The sequence below is a fragment of the Doryrhamphus excisus genome, linkage group LG15 (genome assembly GCF_037039965.1).
Source record: "Doryrhamphus excisus strain RoL-2023G ecotype Guam linkage group LG15, RoL_Dexc_Guam_v1.1, whole genome shotgun sequence".
NCBI classification, from domain to species: Eukaryota; Metazoa; Chordata; class Actinopteri; order Syngnathiformes; family Syngnathidae; genus Doryrhamphus; species Doryrhamphus excisus.
Window position 1 is genome coordinate 4672969 of NC_136371.1, and position 18241 is coordinate 4691209.

General features: G+C 41.6%; 3 protein-coding genes and 2 non-coding genes across 6 annotated transcripts; all 5 read left to right on the top strand.

The window, feature by feature from the left end:
• The first annotated feature begins 1936 nt into the window (after positions 1 to 1936).
• Positions 1937 to 5100, top strand: prim1 (DNA primase subunit 1). Its single transcript, XM_078796528.1, has 13 exons — positions 1937 to 2189; positions 2372 to 2529; positions 2611 to 2717; positions 2796 to 2869; positions 3339 to 3475; positions 3575 to 3633; positions 3713 to 3822; positions 3932 to 4023; positions 4112 to 4244; positions 4325 to 4394; positions 4467 to 4567; positions 4694 to 4792; positions 4883 to 5100. Exons 1-13 carry the CDS (start codon positions 2078 to 2080, stop codon positions 4900 to 4902), a joined length of 1272 nt encoding a protein of 423 aa, XP_078652654.1. The 5' UTR covers positions 1937 to 2077; the 3' UTR covers positions 4903 to 5100.
• Positions 5101 to 5400: 300 nt separating this feature from the next.
• naca (nascent polypeptide associated complex subunit alpha) lies at positions 5401 to 11458 on the top strand. 2 transcript variants are annotated; one of them, XM_058051611.2, is made up of 8 exons: positions 5401 to 5491; positions 5996 to 6070; positions 10072 to 10157; positions 10335 to 10412; positions 10499 to 10645; positions 10742 to 10870; positions 10958 to 11080; positions 11295 to 11458. In XM_058051611.2, exons 2-8 carry the CDS (start codon positions 6001 to 6003, stop codon positions 11307 to 11309), a joined length of 648 nt encoding a protein of 215 aa, XP_057907594.1. In that variant the 5' UTR covers positions 5401 to 5491; positions 5996 to 6000; the 3' UTR covers positions 11310 to 11458. The 2 variants fall into 2 exon arrangements, with proteins under 2 accessions (XP_057907594.1, XP_057907595.1); XM_058051612.2 differs by lacking the exon at positions 5401 to 5491 and adding an exon at positions 5542 to 5593.
• On the top strand, positions 10192 to 10263 carry LOC131104973 (small nucleolar RNA SNORD59). The gene has a single exon (XR_009119862.2). It is a non-coding gene; the product is annotated as a small nucleolar RNA SNORD59 (small nucleolar RNA).
• LOC131104972 (small nucleolar RNA SNORD59) lies at positions 11155 to 11229 on the top strand. Its single transcript, XR_009119861.1, has one exon. It is a non-coding gene; the product is annotated as a small nucleolar RNA SNORD59 (small nucleolar RNA).
• A 1614-nt stretch (positions 11459 to 13072) lies between the features above and the next one.
• On the top strand, positions 13073 to 18087 carry LOC131104441 (prostaglandin E synthase 3-like). The gene is made up of 8 exons (XM_078796665.1): positions 13073 to 13276; positions 15075 to 15188; positions 15321 to 15390; positions 15464 to 15562; positions 15967 to 16056; positions 16855 to 16911; positions 17002 to 17029; positions 17115 to 18087. Coding segments are annotated over exons 1-8 (480 nt in total). The 5' UTR covers positions 13073 to 13274; the 3' UTR covers positions 17135 to 18087.
• The last annotated feature ends 154 nt before the right edge of the window (positions 18088 to 18241 follow it).

Sequence of the window (18241 nt, forward strand, 5' to 3'; positions counted from 1 at the left end):
GCTAATGTATAGTGGGGGATCTTTGATTGGGTGACATCCATCTCATACTTCCTGGCGCCATGAGAAATGAGGCAAATGATGCTTTGTTCTCTTGCCATATGAAAGTAACGTGCATATTTTACTGTTTGAAAATTATTTTACATCTGGTTCACTTTATGTCTAGTTCACTGTCGTTGCTGACCAACTGTTTGGTTATCCACAGTATATTGCCTAAAATATGGCTTCAGTATTCTGACCTATTGTGGTCAACTTGCTGATGACAGTGTATACCTCACATTTATACCTACTGTATACCCATAATCATATAGAAATTAATGTAACCCAAGGAAAATAAGTCAGCTTCTACCTTAGTAAATATATTAAAACAACCTATACAAAAATTGTAATGGTAACACCAATACTTTATGTTCACTCAACATATTTGCAATTAGCTGGCTCAACAAAATTGTATCTCATTAAATGACAGCATTTTAATTGGGTGGAAATTCATTCCATAATTTTATTACGTTCACCCAACAAATTATTTCTGAGTGTAAGCCAAAAACAGCAAGTATAACACTTGCTTAACATTTCCTTAACTTACTGGCATGTTCGGAACAAGGAATAATAAACAATTCAGAGACGTGGATAAGGTAGGTCAGACGCTTTTATATGTCAATAACCCCTCAAGTTATTACCGCATAATTGGAAAAAACAGACAAATGGTATCATCTGAAAGTTAATTTCAACAAAGAATCACATACGCATACTTCAGCCTTTTAGCCATTTATATTTACATAATTGGAATGGTTGCCGGCTTCTGCATTATGCAAAGAAGGCTATGATTAAAGGATGTTATCATAAACTGAGGTGAAATCAGGAAGTATTGACAGTATTTATCAGTTAATTCCTTACCAAACATGTCATAATTTCACAATCTCGGGGGATCTGGAAAGGGCTATGGTTCGAGTCCCGTTGTGGAAAACAATACACAGTCATAAACTAGTTGCTGAAGAGCTGCTAGTTTCCTGCTAGATGTCATGTTTCATAGGCCATGGTGCCTTTTTGTGTTTTCTTTATTTGTGGCATCATTGCTTTTTGTTGCTTAGACTGCATTAAAAAGATCAATTTACCTGTACTCTACAAAACTGATTATTGATTTTTTTAAAGTACATAATATTGTTTTAGTCTTAATTCACATGCTTAAAACAGCATAAAAATGTGTATTTATCATAACTGCTTCGACTGCTCCCTCAACCATTCTCAAGCAATTGACTATTTCATCTTACTACGCATGTGCAGATTGATTCCGGAAGATGGGATAACAAGAAACCAAAATAAATAAACTAGCAACTTAAGCTGACAAAAAGCTAACAGATTTCAAAAGCAGGAAGAAAAGTAGCGAAAATTAAGTATTCACCTTTTGTAAAAATGGAAACAAAACTCATTTGGCAGTGCAGTACAAGGATGTGAAGGGCCCCAAACGTGAACCGAAACCCCGGAAGTCATTTTAATAACTGTGGCTCTACTGCCCTCTGTAGGTTTATAGAATGCATTACCGTCAACACGTACATCTCTGATTGAAAGCTTAACTGACACAGATAACCTGCGTGTTGGCCACCGTTACGGCAATTTATTGGTAGTTTTCATAGTTTTCATTCTGGATCAACATACGTTTAGTTATAATGGTTTAATGCACAATACTTAACCAATGATTTAATCAAAGCCAATATACTTCCTGTTTGTATCAATCGACTACATATCCCATCGAGCACTTCCGCTTCGTTTTTATATAACAAATTGAAAACTTTCTATTCGGTATTTAAACGCCGTGTGTGTCTTTGCCATTGAAAACGTATACAGTTACATTTCCTCTTCATATATTTTTATACGCACTGGTGTTTCCTGTGTATACTTCTGACTTCCGGTACGTCACAGAGCAACTCCTTTTCTGATTGGCTCAGTGTTTTCCTGAAGTATTTTCCCGCCTTGTGTCGGTCGGAAAACAACACATCGGGTTGTCAGTCGGTGGATGTACCAAACTAACAATTTGAGACATTTTAATCACAAGTTAACTACATTTTAATATTTCGGCGTTATGCCGTCGACATCGGATTATGACCAGGGCTGTCTGCCGGATTTACTACCGCTTTACTACCGACGACTGTTTCCATTCTCCCAGTACTATCGCTGGCTTAACTATGGAGGAGGTGAGCGTTCAGCATTTTATTTGTCATTACTTATTATCATTATTCTGTTTCGGATCAAGTGCATTGTGATGAACACACACAAGCGTGAGGTGCATAATGCATAATGCATAATGAGGTGCATTGTTTTATAGCTATTTTACTCCAGTACTTATGTTATGATATTTTTCTATTTGCTACACTAGTGCAGAAAAACTACTTCCAGAACCGAGAGTTCTCCTTCACCCTCAAAGATGACATTTACGTCCGCTACCAGTCTTTTTCCACGCAGAACGAGCTGGAGAAGGAAATACAGAAAATGAATCCATACAAAATCGACATTGGAGCAGTCTACAGCCACAGAGTATACCTGCACAATATAAGTAAAATACCACAATCTACACTGTAATTCAGTCCATTTAACCATATTGATTGTTATTCACAGCCCAGTCAGCACAACACAGTGAAGTCTGGAACGTTCCAAGCTCTGGAAAAGGAGCTGGTGTTTGATATCGACATGACAGACTATGATGATGTCAGAAGCTGTTGCAGGTAAATAGATCATGTGATTAATTGGGGAGTTTATTTCCTGATATTCATTGAGACCTTTTGCTCAAACTTTGATTGCAGCGCTGCAGACATTTGTCACAAGTGCTGGACTCTGATGACCATCGCCATACGAATCCTGGACAGAGCTCTTCGAGGTTTATAAGTCTCATTAATTCCTTTACGAAATAGTGACCTTGATTTAAAGGAAAACTGCACTTCTTTCAGGATATTGCCGATTATCCACAATTCTTACGTGAGACATGAACATATAATATCTTTCTATTTTCTGCGGATTTCAAAGAACAGATGAAAAGAGACAACTCCTTATTACTAGCGCATTGACACTCGGCCAGGTGTAGGTGTAGTAGTATTACATGTCATGAATGCACCTGTTACTATGTAAAATCGTGTTATCTTGTTGGAAGTATTGTCTTTGTAGGTGGCAGAGGTGGATCCCATTTCGTGCAATAAAAGACACAGCTTGAGCTCATTTTTTTTCTTCTTTGGAACGCACAAAAACAAGACATATTGTATGTGTTCATGTCTCACAAAAGGATTGTGGATGATGGACAAAATTCCAACAAAAGTTTGCAGTTTTCTTTTAACGTTTGTGTGCTATTCTAGGCGACTTTGGTTTCCAGCACCTCCTGTGGGTGTATTCTGGTAGAAGGGGGGTTCATTGTTGGGTGTGTGATGAATCTGCCAGGAAGCTTTCGGTATCCGCTCGATCCGCCGTGGCAGAATACCTCAGTTTGATTAAGGTAATAGCATTCTAGATCCAACTAGATCAATAAAGGAAGACCGGACATGAGTCCTTGTAGTAGATTTGCTTGTATTGTGAGACCATTTGTTATTTACAGGGCGGTGAAGAGACTATAAAGAAAGTGGTGCTGACTGATCCAATTCATCCCTTTATAAGGTATGAAAATGAACTTTTGATCTTTGCCTTGCGCTCAACTTTTGTTTCTGGTGTGAATTACGGTTACTACTTTCAACAGGGAGTCTTTGACAGTGGTGGAGCATTACTTTTCCAAGTACGCACTGCAGGAACAGGACATATTGGGACGCAAGGAGTCTGTTGACAAAGTGCTGGGCCTTGTGCCTGAAGATATCCTTTTCACTTTGTTTGTGTGTGTGTGTGTGTGTGTGTCGTCTTACCCTTTTACTATAAATTTCCCCTCAATTGAGAGCATGACTGATCCTTAATTCTGTTCTACATGTTCGAAAAGAGTTGCAGGAAGACTTCAAAAATGAGAGGAAACCAGAAAATCGGTGGCAACTCATCGTGGAACACGCTATTCGGAAACAAGTTGGTGATGCTCTTTGTGTCAAAATATGTTGTATTTTTTTTTTCCCCCAAAACAAGTTAATGACAAATGTTATATTTCTACCTATAGGCGACTGCCAAGAAGGGTCAGCACTTTGAGAAGGAAATTATGTTGCAGTATTGTTACCCGCGACTCGATGTGAATGTCAGTAAAGGGGTGAACCATTTGCTAAAAAGCCCCTTCAGTGTTCATCCTAAGACAGGTAATGTAAATAGATGCGAGTGAGCAGGCTTCATTATAACACCAGGATGGTGAATATTTAAATCTCTTAACTCTGGTCAGGGCGCATCTCTGTTCCCATGGATATCAAAGACTTGGATAAGTTTGATCCTTTCAGTGTGCCCACTATCAGGTGAGAAATAATCATCTTGTGTTGTGTGTATAGTAATTTTATATTTTAGTTGATGTTTAAATGTCTTTGTAGTCTTATCTGTGAAGAGTTGGATCGAGCCAGGGAAGGTGAGGTGACAGCCGAGGAGGAAAAGGAAAATGAGAAAGAAGCCACAGAGAAACGAAAGATAAGAGGTTAATTAATTATACACACTATTTTATGGACACTGAAGAAAATCCAACTTATCCTTTTTGTTGACACAAACAGTCGCCAGTCATTGTGTGAATCAATATTATCAAGTTTGTGTTCTTTTTGCACAGATTACAAAAGAACCAGCCTTGCGAAATATATAAAGCATTTTGATCAGTTTCTGGATGCGGTCTCTCAGTCGTGGAAAGGAGAACTTCTCAAAAAGAGTGGTATGTTTTATTTGGAATAATGAGGGACGGTTGGAATCTTTAATTGTTATGATACATGGAATTAATTAGCTTTTTTTCTTGGCTTTTTAGATCTTCAAAAAGAATTTTGATTCCCGGAAGCTGATGATGCAAACCATGTTCAATTCTACAGCTGAACACTCATTCAACTTTGACATATTTCACTTAACTTTGTAATATCAAACTTGGGTTTCTTACCAAAATATTCATTATAGGATGTCTGTAAAATGTCAAAGATGATTTCTACATTTGTATTTCACATTAGTTTGTAAAATAACATGTCATACACATCTGAAATGTTGTCTCTCTTTTGTGTAATAATAATGGTTATTTATAATAATCATTATTGTTGTTAATTAATACTTGATTTATTTTGTCAAATTAATTGGGTTATTTGGAGGGACATTCCAAGTGAAATTTCTAATTAAATACATTATTCTAATTTACTTTTTGTCAAAATGTAGCAGAGAAAGAAAAAATATTTTGTTATGAAAGTATTGTATTGATTGAAAAAGTAACCAATTACTTTTGCTGTATTTCGCGTTCGAATTTTACGAAAAAGCTAAATGGTTTTTTTTATTAACCCGGAAGCGGAAACTAGGAGTCGAAAGCGGATATCCGCTTGCAACTGAGGTCACAAGTTCTCTCTCACAGCCATCTTGGAAATAGCATCTTGAGCTGGTGAGTATCTCGCTGTCAATCTAATATCATCCAGCCGTTTACGAAACAGTATGGTCGAGACCAACAATCATATATGTTCGATTTAAGTATTATTTTTATTCGGTCAAGCCATTTCACATCTACTGTCTCATTTTGTCAACATATGTGGCTTTGTACTGCCAGCTCAAAATGGGGGAGCCAGATGTCTCTATAGTTTGGTTGCAGTCTCACAGGGCCGCGGTATTAGTTATTAAAGGCTGGCAATGTTTCACAACATATGTTGTTCGGAACAGTTGAATATATGTCGAAGTTGAAGGCGAAGTCGTTAACAATCGATGTTATCATAACTAAGCAGCCTACTCTAGCTAAAAAAGAGCTCAGCTAGCTACAGCATGGGTTGCCTTATCATACCGACAAGTTTTGACGGGGAACCACATTAACGCTTGTGCTGTTGTCAAAGCTAATCACGAATTACACATTACACTGCTGTGTCTTGGAGGTAATAACTCTTTGCTCTTTTGTTAGCAACCATGCCTGGCGAAGCAACAGAAACTGTCCCTGTCACAGAGCAGGAGATGCAGCAGCCACAAGTGGAGACTGGTTCGTATTTACTTTATGCATGCAGTGCTGTATCAAAAGGCGACATTTGTGGGATCCTGGTACTCTGTGACGCTGGTCGATTAGAACAATTGAATGGTTGAATTGGTGATATTGGGAGTGCATGTAACAGGTGATTTTGACAGTCAGCAGCCAGGTGGTGGACATTTGTTGCTTGCTGTCAAAATTATTTCCCCTTGCTTCCAGAGTAATCCAGGATCCCCTTGTTTATTCACTGAAGTGTGTGGTGGTTTGCTCTGACAACTACATTTATTTTAGAAAGCATGTTTTGTGTGTGCACTAATGGCCTTTTTTTAAAAAAAAAAAATCACACATTTGGATAACTGAGCTCCTGACCTTATCCTATAGGGTGAGTCCAGCCACCGTATGGAGGAAACTAATTTCAGCCACTTTTATTCGCAATCTCATCCTATCGGTCACAGCCCCAAAGCTCATGACCATAGGTGAGGGTGGGAACATAGATCGACCGGTAAATTGAGAGCTTTGCTTTCCGGCTCAGCTCTCTTTTCACCACGATAGTCCGGTACAGCAACCGCATTACTGCAGACATTGCGCTGATCTACTAATCGACCTTACGCTCTCGCCTTCCCCCGCTCGTGAGCAAGACTCTGAGATAACTGAACTCCTCCACCTAGGGCAGGACCTCATTCCCGAACCAGAGGGAGCACTCCACCCTTTTCCGACTGAGCACCATGGCCTCTGATTTGAGGTGGTCAGTCTCATCCTGGGAGCAATACACTAAATTTACTTTAAAACACTACCTCCGCTCTGGTTGTTTTTTTATACTTAATTTCTGCTAGCAAGCATTGACAATGCTCTGTAGGTAAACAACAAATCAACTAAATTCGTTGCCAGTACTTATATTATTTATCAATTTATTGCATCCCCAAAGTCAACATTTTACTAAATTAAGCACAACTACCTGGTTTGTCAACTAAAATTCTTGTACCATTGCCTTGTTGCCCTGTTTGCTCCATCAACTCAATAATGAATTTGTCTGAGACTTCTGAGATTGTTATGCCCCTAATGACTAAATTAGTTTTGTGTGTGGAATTAGTATTTGAATATTTTGCATCAAATGCCGGTGTTATAAAAGTGCCCTATTTCTTTTAACCTCAAAAGTGTATTTGCATCTTGGTTTGACAAGTTAACCAGCATGGGCAACAATTTGTTTCAAAAGAAATTAAGTAATCCTGTTCTTGTTCAGCTACACCTCCTGCCCCACCTTCCTCCCAACAACCCCAGACAGCAACTGTTCCTCCAAAGTCCAAAGGCAAAGATGCCAAAAGTGGCCAGGGTTCTTCAGCCCCAAAGGCTGTCCCTGGCAGAAGAAAACGCTCTTCTATGTCCGCCTCATCCTCTTCTCCCGCCTCACCCAAATCCACTCCTTCCTCAACTCCACTGTCACCGCTGCCATCTCCCTTAGCTTCTTCACCTTCAACTATTCAGGATGCTCGTTCCGCCCCAAAGATTGTAAAGGCTGGCAAACAGGAAAAAGCCAAAAAAGGGGGGTCATTTGTCCCTCAGGATGTCAAGGTCAATGAAATGAGTAAATCGGTGGGCAGCAAGCAAATGGTTGATACCAAACCTGCCCAAGTTGAGGCAAAAAAAACACCAGCTGTTGCAAAACCTGCTGCAGGTGCAGCAGCTGTTTGTGTTCCTGCTGATGATGATCTCCCACCACTTATCCCACCTGGAAAGCAAAGTCAAATGCCTAATCAGAGCAATGCTGTAGATGTATCTAAAAAAGAACACGCATCTAAGCATGTGCCTCTAGAGGAAAAGACTGAGCCAAAGAATCTGCATGTCGAGATTTCCAAAGAAAAATCTCAAAGTGAACAAAGTAAAGCCCCTACTGTAACCCAAGAGACCGTAAAAGCATTGCAAACTAAAGCCCCTGACATGGTATCAAAGGCAAAACCTGCCACAGTTGAAGCAAACACTTATCTTGAAGCTGTTAAGCCAGCACCTAAGAACAAACCTCTCATGGAGACGACCCAACCAGCCACTCAAGACAAAGTTGCTAAGCCAGCTTCTCAGGATAAACCTCCAGTTGAGGCAGCCAAGCCATCACAACAGAACAAACCTGCTCCAGTGAAGGCTGGCAAGCCCGCACCCGCGGAGGCTGCCAAGCCCGCTCCGCCGGGCAAGCCCGCATCCGCGGAAGCTGCCAAGCCCGCTCCGCCGGGCAAGCCCGCATCCGCGGAGGCTGCCAAGCCCGCTCCGCCGGGCAAGCCCGCATCCGCGGAGGCTGCCAAGCCCGCTCCGCCGGGCAAGCCCGCACCCGCGGAGGCTGCCAAGCCCGCTCCGCCGGGCAAGCCCGCACCCGCGGAGGCTGCCAAGCCCGCTCCGCCGGGCAAGCCCGCACCCGCGGAGGCTGCCAAGCCCGCTCCGCCGGGCAAGCCCGCACCCGCGGAGGCTGCCAAGCCCGCTCCGCCGGGCAAGCCCGCACCCGCGGAGGCTGCCAAGCCCGCTCCGCCGGGCAAGCCCGCACCCGCGGAGGCTGCCAAACCAAGCCCAGAGGGAAAATCTGGTGTCATTGAGGCTGCCAAGCCAGCCACTCAAGGCAAGCCCACAGAGGCTGCCAAGTCCGCGCCCGCCACTCAAGGCAAGCCCGCACCACCGGGCAAGCCCGCACCCGCCGAGGCTGCCAAGCCAGCCACTCAAGGCAAGCCCGCACCCGCCGAGGCTGCCAAGCCAGCCACTCAAGGCAAGCCCGCACCCGCCGAGGCTGCCAAGCCAGCCACTCAAGGCAAGCCCGCACCCGCCGAGGCTGCCAAGCCAGCCACTCAAGGCAAGCCCGCACCCGCCGAGGCTGCCAAGCCAGCCACTCAAGGCAAGCCCGCACCCGCCGAGGCTGCCAAGCCAGCCACTCAAGGCAAGCCCGCACCCGCCGAGGCTGCCAAGCCAGCCACTCAAGGCAAGCCCGCACCCGCCGAGGCTGGCAAGCCCGCCACTCAAGGCAAGCCCGCACCCGCCGAGGCTGGCAAGCCCGCCATTCAAGGCAAGCCCGCACCCGCCGAGGCTGGCAAGCCCGCTCCACCAGGTAAGGCCGCGCCTGCGGAGGCTGCCAAACCAAGCCCAGAGGGAAAATCTGGTGTCATTGAGGCTGCCAATCCAGCCACTCAAGCCAAGCCCACGGAGGCTGCCAAGCCCGCTCCACCGGGCAAGCCCGCACCCGCCGAGGCTGCCAAGCCCGCACCCGCCGAGGCTGCCAAGCCCGCACCCGCCGAGGCTGCCAAGCCCGCCACTCAAGGCAAGCCCGCGCCCGCCGAGGCTGCCAAGCCCGCCACTCAAGGCAAGCCCGCGCCCGCCGAGGCTGCCAAACCAAGCCTAGAGGGAAAATCTGGTGTCATTGAGGCTGCCAAGCCAGCTGCCAAGCCAGCCACTCAAGGCAAGCCAGAGAAACTTATGCAGAAGGCTGAGTTCAAGCCTGACACAGAAACAAAATCTGTTTCTGTGCAGAGCGCCAAAGCAGTTGTGGACACCAAACCAATTGTTCTATCTTCTGTCCCTGATCCAATTTCCCGAAAACTCACATTTGCTGAGGCCCTTGCAAAACCTTCCCCTGTCCAACCTGATGTTGAGGTAATAAATTCAGAAACTGTCTCATCATTCAAAACTGCCCCCACCACTGATAGAACCCCAACCCTGGTGGAGCCTGTGATCAAGAACAATGCGGGTATTTCTGTCTTTCTTGTCCTGTTGTCGTTAAAACCGGTAGTTTTCCATGTGCCTAGGCATATTGTTGACATATTGTGACGTATTGTATCACATTTTCTGTAACACGAAACGTTTGTTTGAAGGTCCAATCTTACCGTTTTTAGTTTGGTTTTTAATATCTTTGGCCAGCTACACACTACAGCTTAATAAAATAAATATGGTTGAATGAGCAAAATGTTTTGATTGTCCAGGAGATGCATTTTCTACATGCATTCATGGAAAGAGTTTTTGTGTTACAACTTTTGTTTGGGTTAATGTAGGCTCTGGCACAGAGTCCGAGAGTGACGACTCAGTACCTGAGCTGGAGGAACAGGATTCAGCACAAACGCAGACACAGCAAGCGCAGGTAGGATTTCTTTGCAGGACCATTTAGTTCTGACTCGTCGATGATGATTTACAGTGACTTTCGTTCTTCTGAGCTCACTGAAGCCGCCTTTGCTGTTCTGAGAAGAAGAAAACATTTTTGAACCAATACTTTTCTCATTCCATATTTAAAGATTACTTTTTGGATGACTTTTTAAAGGTTGCGGCTGCTGCTGAATTAGACGAGGAGCCTGTCAGTAAAGCTAAACAGAGCCGCAGTGAAAAGAAAGCACGAAAGGTAATCTCAAATGCCATTTCACTTTGGTCCAATGTAACCACACCCATGTGACATATTTTATTCATTTTGTATATATTTTTATCCAGGCAATGTCAAAGCTTGGCCTCAGGCAGGTAACAGGTGTCACCAGAGTCACCATTCGCAAGTCCAAAAACATCCTGTTTGTCATAACCAAACCAGATGTATACAAGAGTCCCGCATCAGACACATATATTGTATTTGGTGAAGCTAAGGTATGTAATAGCTGTTGTTGCACATTTTCATTTCATGTTGTGTGTTGTTGTGGTTCTGATTTTTGTGTTTTTTTTTATTTCTGTTATGCAACATAGATTGAAGATCTCTCTCAGCAAGCACAGCTGGCTGCTGCAGAAAAATTCAAGGTGCAGGGAGAAGCCGTATCAAATATCCAGGAAAACACACAGACGCCAACAGTACAAGAGGAGAGCGAAGAGGAAGAGGTTTAATTTTGCGCTTTATAATTAGACAAATGTGCACAACCCTGTGTTTGTATTGTTACTAAATGTGTCAATTCTGGCCTCATTCAGGTTGATGAGACTGGCGTTGAAGTCAAGGACATTGAACTTGTTATGTCACAAGCTAACGTGTCTCGGGCGAAGGCTGTCCGTGCCCTGAAAAATAACAACAATGACATTGTCAATGCTATTATGGTAAGTTTTCCAGACTACCTCCTAAATCACTTGAATAATTCCAGCATACCATATCAAATGGCGTGCTCAACCCACTTTCAGTGATGATTTAATACAGTGACTTTCGTTCTTCTGAGTTAACTGAAGCCAACCTTTCTGTTCTGAGAAAGACGATCTCGAGGCTAATGAGGAAGGAAATCATAACACTGATACTGACCAGTTGTTTTCATTACAGGAATTGACGATGTAAAGGGGACCCCTGGCGAGATGCATTGAAGTGGTTGCTGATTCAATATTGGCTCATTTATAGAATTTATACCCGAGATGAAAATAAAGTTGTGGCTTGACAGTACCAAAATGCTAGTCCTTCTTGGGGAAATAAAGGACGGATCATTCTTGTTTTCATTTCCTTTCTCACGTTTTAAAGCTGTATTCCTAACGCTTATAGTTGGGGTTCTTTTGGGTGCCAAAATCTAATGATCTAAAACATTCTTTTGGGTAGATATTTTGAAAATGGTACTGTTTTTCCCAGCTCAGATTTCACAAAAAAATTCATGAATTTAAACGTTGCTGGCACTTAATTGTTACACACAGGACACACTACACTTCTGACATATTTGTCCCCCTACTTTCCAGAAAATTGCCCTAATTTTCAAAAAATGTTATTGATATGCCTGAGATATGACATACAGGTCAAGATGCAAACTCAATATTTACATGAACTCTAAAAAAATAATTGCGTTCAGTAGGTTTTAATTTTAAAATGTAGGTAAGCACCTTAATTAGATTGTGTTCCTTTTTTTAAGATTGATTAAACAATGTCATTATTGATTAATCATTGGTGATGGTGTTGTGCACACCAGCCAGTCACTTTGGGATATAACCCATTTATGGAGTAACGAGGAGCCCCTTTTATTTATTTTTTGCTTCAACCTCTAGAACATTATGAAGCACCTTGATGAAAGAAAAAAATTCCAAATTCCACCATATTCCTTTTGACAACTGAACCAATGGGGTCAAGATGGAAATGCATGAAGCGGGGTTTTTCTATCATCCATTTTCTATGCTGCTTATTCTCACTTTCAAGACAAAAGCAGCCAAAAAATACAAAGTTGTGAGTGCACACAAACTCCTTGAAACCTGGAAAGGACGACTGGTGTCTCTTGGCGATGCATGCCTTGGACATTATTGGCTTTGGGGTGTCTGTTGAAGGTACCTTTTGTAGTAACAATTGGTGCTGAATTCTAGCCAGGCAGGTAATGATTGTGTAAAAGTTAACCTTGCTGTATGCATATTGCTGTGAGATTCAGGGCTGGGGGGTGCTTAATAGGTTATTTAAATTGATTATATAAATATATAAATTGATTATTTATTATGAGCCAGTGCAACTTGCCTGTGTTGCTCTTCTGGTAAAACACAATGAAATTGTACATAACCATAGTTAATGTGTTGTCCCATGCAGTGTATTCACATACTCACAGCCTATTTGGTCTAATCTGTACATATGGTTATTGTTTAATGTATTTCATTTTGAACATGCATTAATTTATAATGCTTCATGTTACAATTCCACGCAAGGAGTAGGAACAAGCAAAGCTTATTTAAACCTACGCCCTCTCTGTTTCACATCTATTGCGAACAAATTTGTTCACTTCCTGTATTCAACATGCACTATTTCACTAATTACATACAGTAAAAAATATTTTTTTCCTTTTTTGTTGTCTGGACAATTGCAAATGATTGATTTTGTATTGCTTTGTGTCTTAGTGTGGCCTAGGGTATCATTCCATCTAGAACCGCTACTGTAGTTTCTCTTAATAAAACATCTCTCGTAAACATAGACTGTTAATGTCTTTTTACAAAGAAAATTAGCAGGGGATCAAACGGCCGGCAAATAAGGTTATAAGCTTATAAGGTTTTACTTCTCAAAACAGTAAATAAAACATGACTCCACATCCTTGTTATCGTCTATCACCCACAGCTGTGACTGAACGCCTCCTCCCAGAAGGCTGTAGTCGTAACAGCAGGCCGGCATGTACGTACGTCCATTGGTAGTCTCAATGTTTACTACGTAACAACCTACGCACTCTACTCAACTAGGGACGTGTGACGTTTTTTCGTTGCCTGTAGCAAACGTTCCAACTCCCAGCGGGCACCAGCGCCTCTTTACAAGATTGTTCTGTCTCCGAAAAAGACACACACTTCACGTCGAGACATGTAAGTTGTGTGACATGAGTGCTGGGGCGGGAGCGGAATGGGGGGAATTATTGCCGGCTAACGTTAGCCGCCTGACAACATGCTTCGGCTAAGGCGGGAGGCTGGCCTTTACCTCGTTGAATTGGGTGCTACCTTTTAACTTGCTAACTGCCTTCACCGGTTTCGTACGTTGTTTTTTTTTTAATACACAAGACACTATTTTGTGTATAATATGTACGAATTTGTTGGAAGTACGGCGACGTTTGCTTTTACGTTGCGGCGTCTGTCAGGTGCAGCCGCGTGGTTCAACGAACCTACTGTTGTTAGCTTGGCTAGCAAAGAAGTCATTCAACGACGTTCTAGCACTTTCTGGAGTCTCTCTATTACAGAGACGCGTCGACGTTTAGTCACTTGGTCTACGGTTAATAGCCAAGCAAATATTTCACCCGGTTCGTATGTTTTTTTTTTAGATTCAATTTGTTGCCTCCTCCATGATGATTAAGGGGATTTGGTTCATTGGGCCACGACTTCGTCGCTTGCGAGGAAAATGGCAGTTACAAGCAGTTTTTCTAACACAGTAGGATTGGCCATTTAGCGTAGTGGCTAGGGATTCATTTTAGATTCATGTATATTTACTCTGATAATGAATATTCTATTTAATGTGGAGTAATAATTGCAACTATAGGTAATATACTCAATTTCTATCGATATTTAAAAAGATAAAGTATGTTAATAGTTAGTTTAGTTCAATTCAGAGGCTGTCTGATACCGGGCCCACAGTAACAGGATACCATGGTCACCTGTGACAGACTTGAATTGACTGTTGCCCACCTGTTGCCTTCCTCTAGGCCTATGCATATTTCTATTCAAATGAGTAGGTGTCAAACTGTGATATTTTTATCGTGTTCCAGTCCTCTGGTTAAAGCTACACAGGAAAATGTAAATAATATTAAAAACGGATGAACTAGTTTCATTATCCATCATTTTATTAAGGTAAGCAATTGAAAACTCTTATCTGCGTCACAAGTATTCTACCCACAATCAAGTGTTCAATGTGTGTTCAAACATCAGTGCAACAAGAGAATTAATCCCAAACATGTGTCGGTATTTATATTAAGATTAAGATATGCCATTATTTGTCCCTCAGTGGGGAAATTTGTATTGCACAGCAGCAAGAGTACAGAGTCAGTTAAGCAGTACAAAATACACAATATAGAAAAATAAACAATATAAACAACCCAAGTATTAACAAAATCAACACTTTTTCCCAGAGTTATATACAATACAGTATGTAGATAATACGAAGCGAGATGATATATATGACCAGTCTATACACTGAGATCTTGTTAGAGTTAATATGAGGCATTATGGAAATACTTCACATACAACTTAGTATATTGATAATACATGACAATACAATATATGATAATACACTGAATTGATTGGTGGTGTTGTTCAATGTTTAAGGTCATCCAGATTTGGTGGGTTGCGCTTGAACAATAAACACAATGTTTTTACACATCCTCACAAGAAAGGCCAAGCCAAAAAAGCAGGATCTCGGGGGGGGGGGGCTCCCCCAGTTCGACCAACATTGCCAGAGGCGACTACAGCCATGTGACTGTGGCAGTCATTTCAAACATAGAAAACTCTTCTTTCAAATGACCACCGAGTCATTCCGTGACGATGCTTGAGAAATGAAGCAATGGCTCATGAAAGTAGTTAATCCTGTTAGAATTATTCTATTTGAATAACTTTGTACAATAAAGGTAAAATTCTTTTCATACTACAGATTAAGATGCATCCTTTTGTTCCTTCACAGGCATCCAGCAAGTGCCAAGTGGTACGACCGGAGGGACTCTGTTTTTATAGAGTTCTGCGTCGTGGACAGCAAAGATGTAAACATCAGTTTTGATAAAAACAAGTTTATTTTCAGGTATTTGTGCACCATAATTGGGGCATCATATGTGCCTGTCCCGCACAAACATGTTCCACAACATCTAGTATCTCATTATTGCCTCCTGACTTAAAAACTTGTGGTTTTGTTTTTTTTGTTTTTTTTTTGCAGTTGTGTTGGAGGTACTGACAATGTCAGACACGAGAACGAAATAGAACTCTTCGAAGCCATTGATGAAAATGTAAGTTCAAACTATTGCCGTTTTACGACCGTAATGTCTGCTTACTCGTCATTTTTCTTCTTTTAACATGCAGGAATCCAAACACAAGCGCACAGATAGATCAGTGATGTGCGATTTAAGGAAAGCACAGCCAGGGAAGTCATGGCCGAGGCTTACAAAAGACAAGTCTCAGGTTGGTTGTGCACAGACAATAATACTAATGATTGTACTTTTGGCTAATGTAAGCCCATGTCCACATGAACACTGATATTTTCAGAAAAACACCAAAAAAGAGGTTAATAAAACACATTCACTTACATGCACATTTTGGCTTGAAATTAAAATAAAAATTAAACCAACACCTACAAGCCAAAAACGGGACATGGTGTTGGATTTCAGAGTTCAGCCATTTTTCTACTTAGATGCTCAATTTAGGCATAACATTAGCTTAAACTAAGCTAATTTAGCTAAATTAGCTGAAGCCCCGAAATTCTAACTGCAAAGTCGCCAGGGATGACTGTATATCTGTATTCATGTGAACATGGCCGAAACGTATCTGACTGGTATGATGGCTTTTGATGGGGTGTGTCTCCACAGCCGAGGTGGCTCCATGTTGACTTTAACAACTGGAAGGAGTGGGAGGATGACTCAGAAGAGGAAATGGGCAACTTTGATCAATTCTCAGATGTAAGCACATTTATGCCACTTGTACATTAGAAATGTTTTCATTCCTTATTATTGCTATAGTATAGTTGCACCGATTATTGGCGTAGGGAAAATTGCCTAAATGGCGGGGTGATGCTTTGCATCTTGTGGGGGAAAAAAAAAGTCTTACCCCGGGCTCCCACTAGATCCGTCACAGCAGTGGTCCTGATCTTGCTGCTGTATTTGAGCATGGGGATTGTCAGTGAGGAATGAGACCCAGTGAGCTCAAATGTCCAGTTTTCAGGAGTCAGAAGACAGACCAAACTGACACACTTTTGACTTCATCCAATAAGTAAATACAAAAACTTGTTTTTTCCATGTTTATTATTATTAAATTGACTTGAGCGTGCTTTGCCGTCTGCGGCGCCCGAATAAAAAGTTAGAACCAGGAAGGATTCTTTCTGCCTTGCTGTACGGCCGATGCAGCAGCGCCGCACAGAGCTGGTGTGAGCCTACAACAGGCATTTCAATCATATGGAATGCTTCCGGCAGCTGTGGCGGATCCAGTGTGATCCCGGGGTTATAAAGGAAATGGTTAGAGACAAACACTGGGAACAGTTTTCCTTAAAAGGTACAGTCTAAATCTATAGTGACGGGATAAGAGGTCAAGTGCATAGACCCACATTAGCACTCTTCAGTAAATCTTTATTCAGTTGCTCCTTTGTATTTGTCTCATGTTACAACACAATCGATTAAAAGATGGTCATTTTAGAAGACAAAAAGAGCAAGATCATTGTAGTTTTTTTTCCCAACATGAATTATTTGCTTTTGCTATTCCAGATGATGAATAACATGGGAGGTGGTGATTTTCAACCAGATATAGACGGTGATGAAGATGTAAGAATCATTTTATTTTTACAAGCTTCACTCAAGAGATGTGTGTGCTTGCTCTTTGTGTAACGTTTAACCACCTTTTTGTTTGCCCAGGATGACACTGCGGACAGTGACGATGAAAGTAAGAAACCTTTAACTACCAGGCCGCTTCATTATAGGAGACGGTCAAATAAAATAAATACTGATTGTGGTTGCTGTACTTTCAGAAATGCCCGATTTGGAATAGACTGACTGCTACTCGGCAAAGAACAGAAGACCAGCGTGTAAAGGAAGCAAATGAAATCTACACTGAAGGCAGTGAAAAACTAGTGTACAGCCAGCAGCCATATTTAATTGCGTAACCTCTGCTCCAAGCTCCTGCCCAGTCAGTCTAGTGAAGGTTGATATGCATGGTATTGTACAGAGCAGCTATCTCCACTTCCATTTGTTGTACTGTACCTGTCAGGTATCTTGCTTTACTGTAATATTACCAACGAAGCACATATTGAATGGGAAAGCTTGTCTTCAATTGAGCAATATGTGTTAAAGAGTAACAGAATTGTGGATTATTGAAATTAGGCATACCCTTTTCCGTTGTTGTGGTTTTAAGTTGGGGGAAAAATAATAAATAGTGTAGTTTTGTCATCAAAAATTGAGAATTAGAAGGGGTCCCTCTAAAGCCTTTAGTAGAAGATATCCCGTAAGCCGGCCTTTTTTGTTTCTATAGCGTCAATCTCCATCTTAGATGTTTCCCTTTACTGCTTGTTTAAAGTCTATATAATTGGTATATTCTGAAATTGCAGAAATATTTGCATCTGTCCGATAACAATTTACTCAATTACAGTCAATGGAGTTCATCCATTTGATTATTACTGTTCACCTCTCCAACATACCAACATGCACACTCTGCCTTGCAGGAGCAAGTTGAAAAGATTTGAAGCGGGCTCGAATCTTGGTTGGGCTTCAACATCACATGACTTCTTCCTCTCCTCCAGACAGGTTCTCTGCCCCCCCCCCATCCAGAACAGAGCCTCACTTGTGGCAAAGGAGTGTTGGAGAGATACTGTGATGTGTAATGACCAAATTCTATTGCAATTTCAACAAAATGTATGTGTGTGGGGGGGAAGGCATAATGTTGAATTACAATGAACATTCGTTTTTTATTGTCAACATATTTCTAATAAACGGTTTAAGAAATGCTATTGATCTTTTTTTTCCAACATTTGACTGTTTTGACACACATGTACTTATAAATATGAAAAAATAATGAATTTATTCAAGTTTGTCTTATTTTTGATTTTTTTTGTACCAAATTGAAGCCAGGTTTATTTCCCAGACGACTGTGAAGTTACAT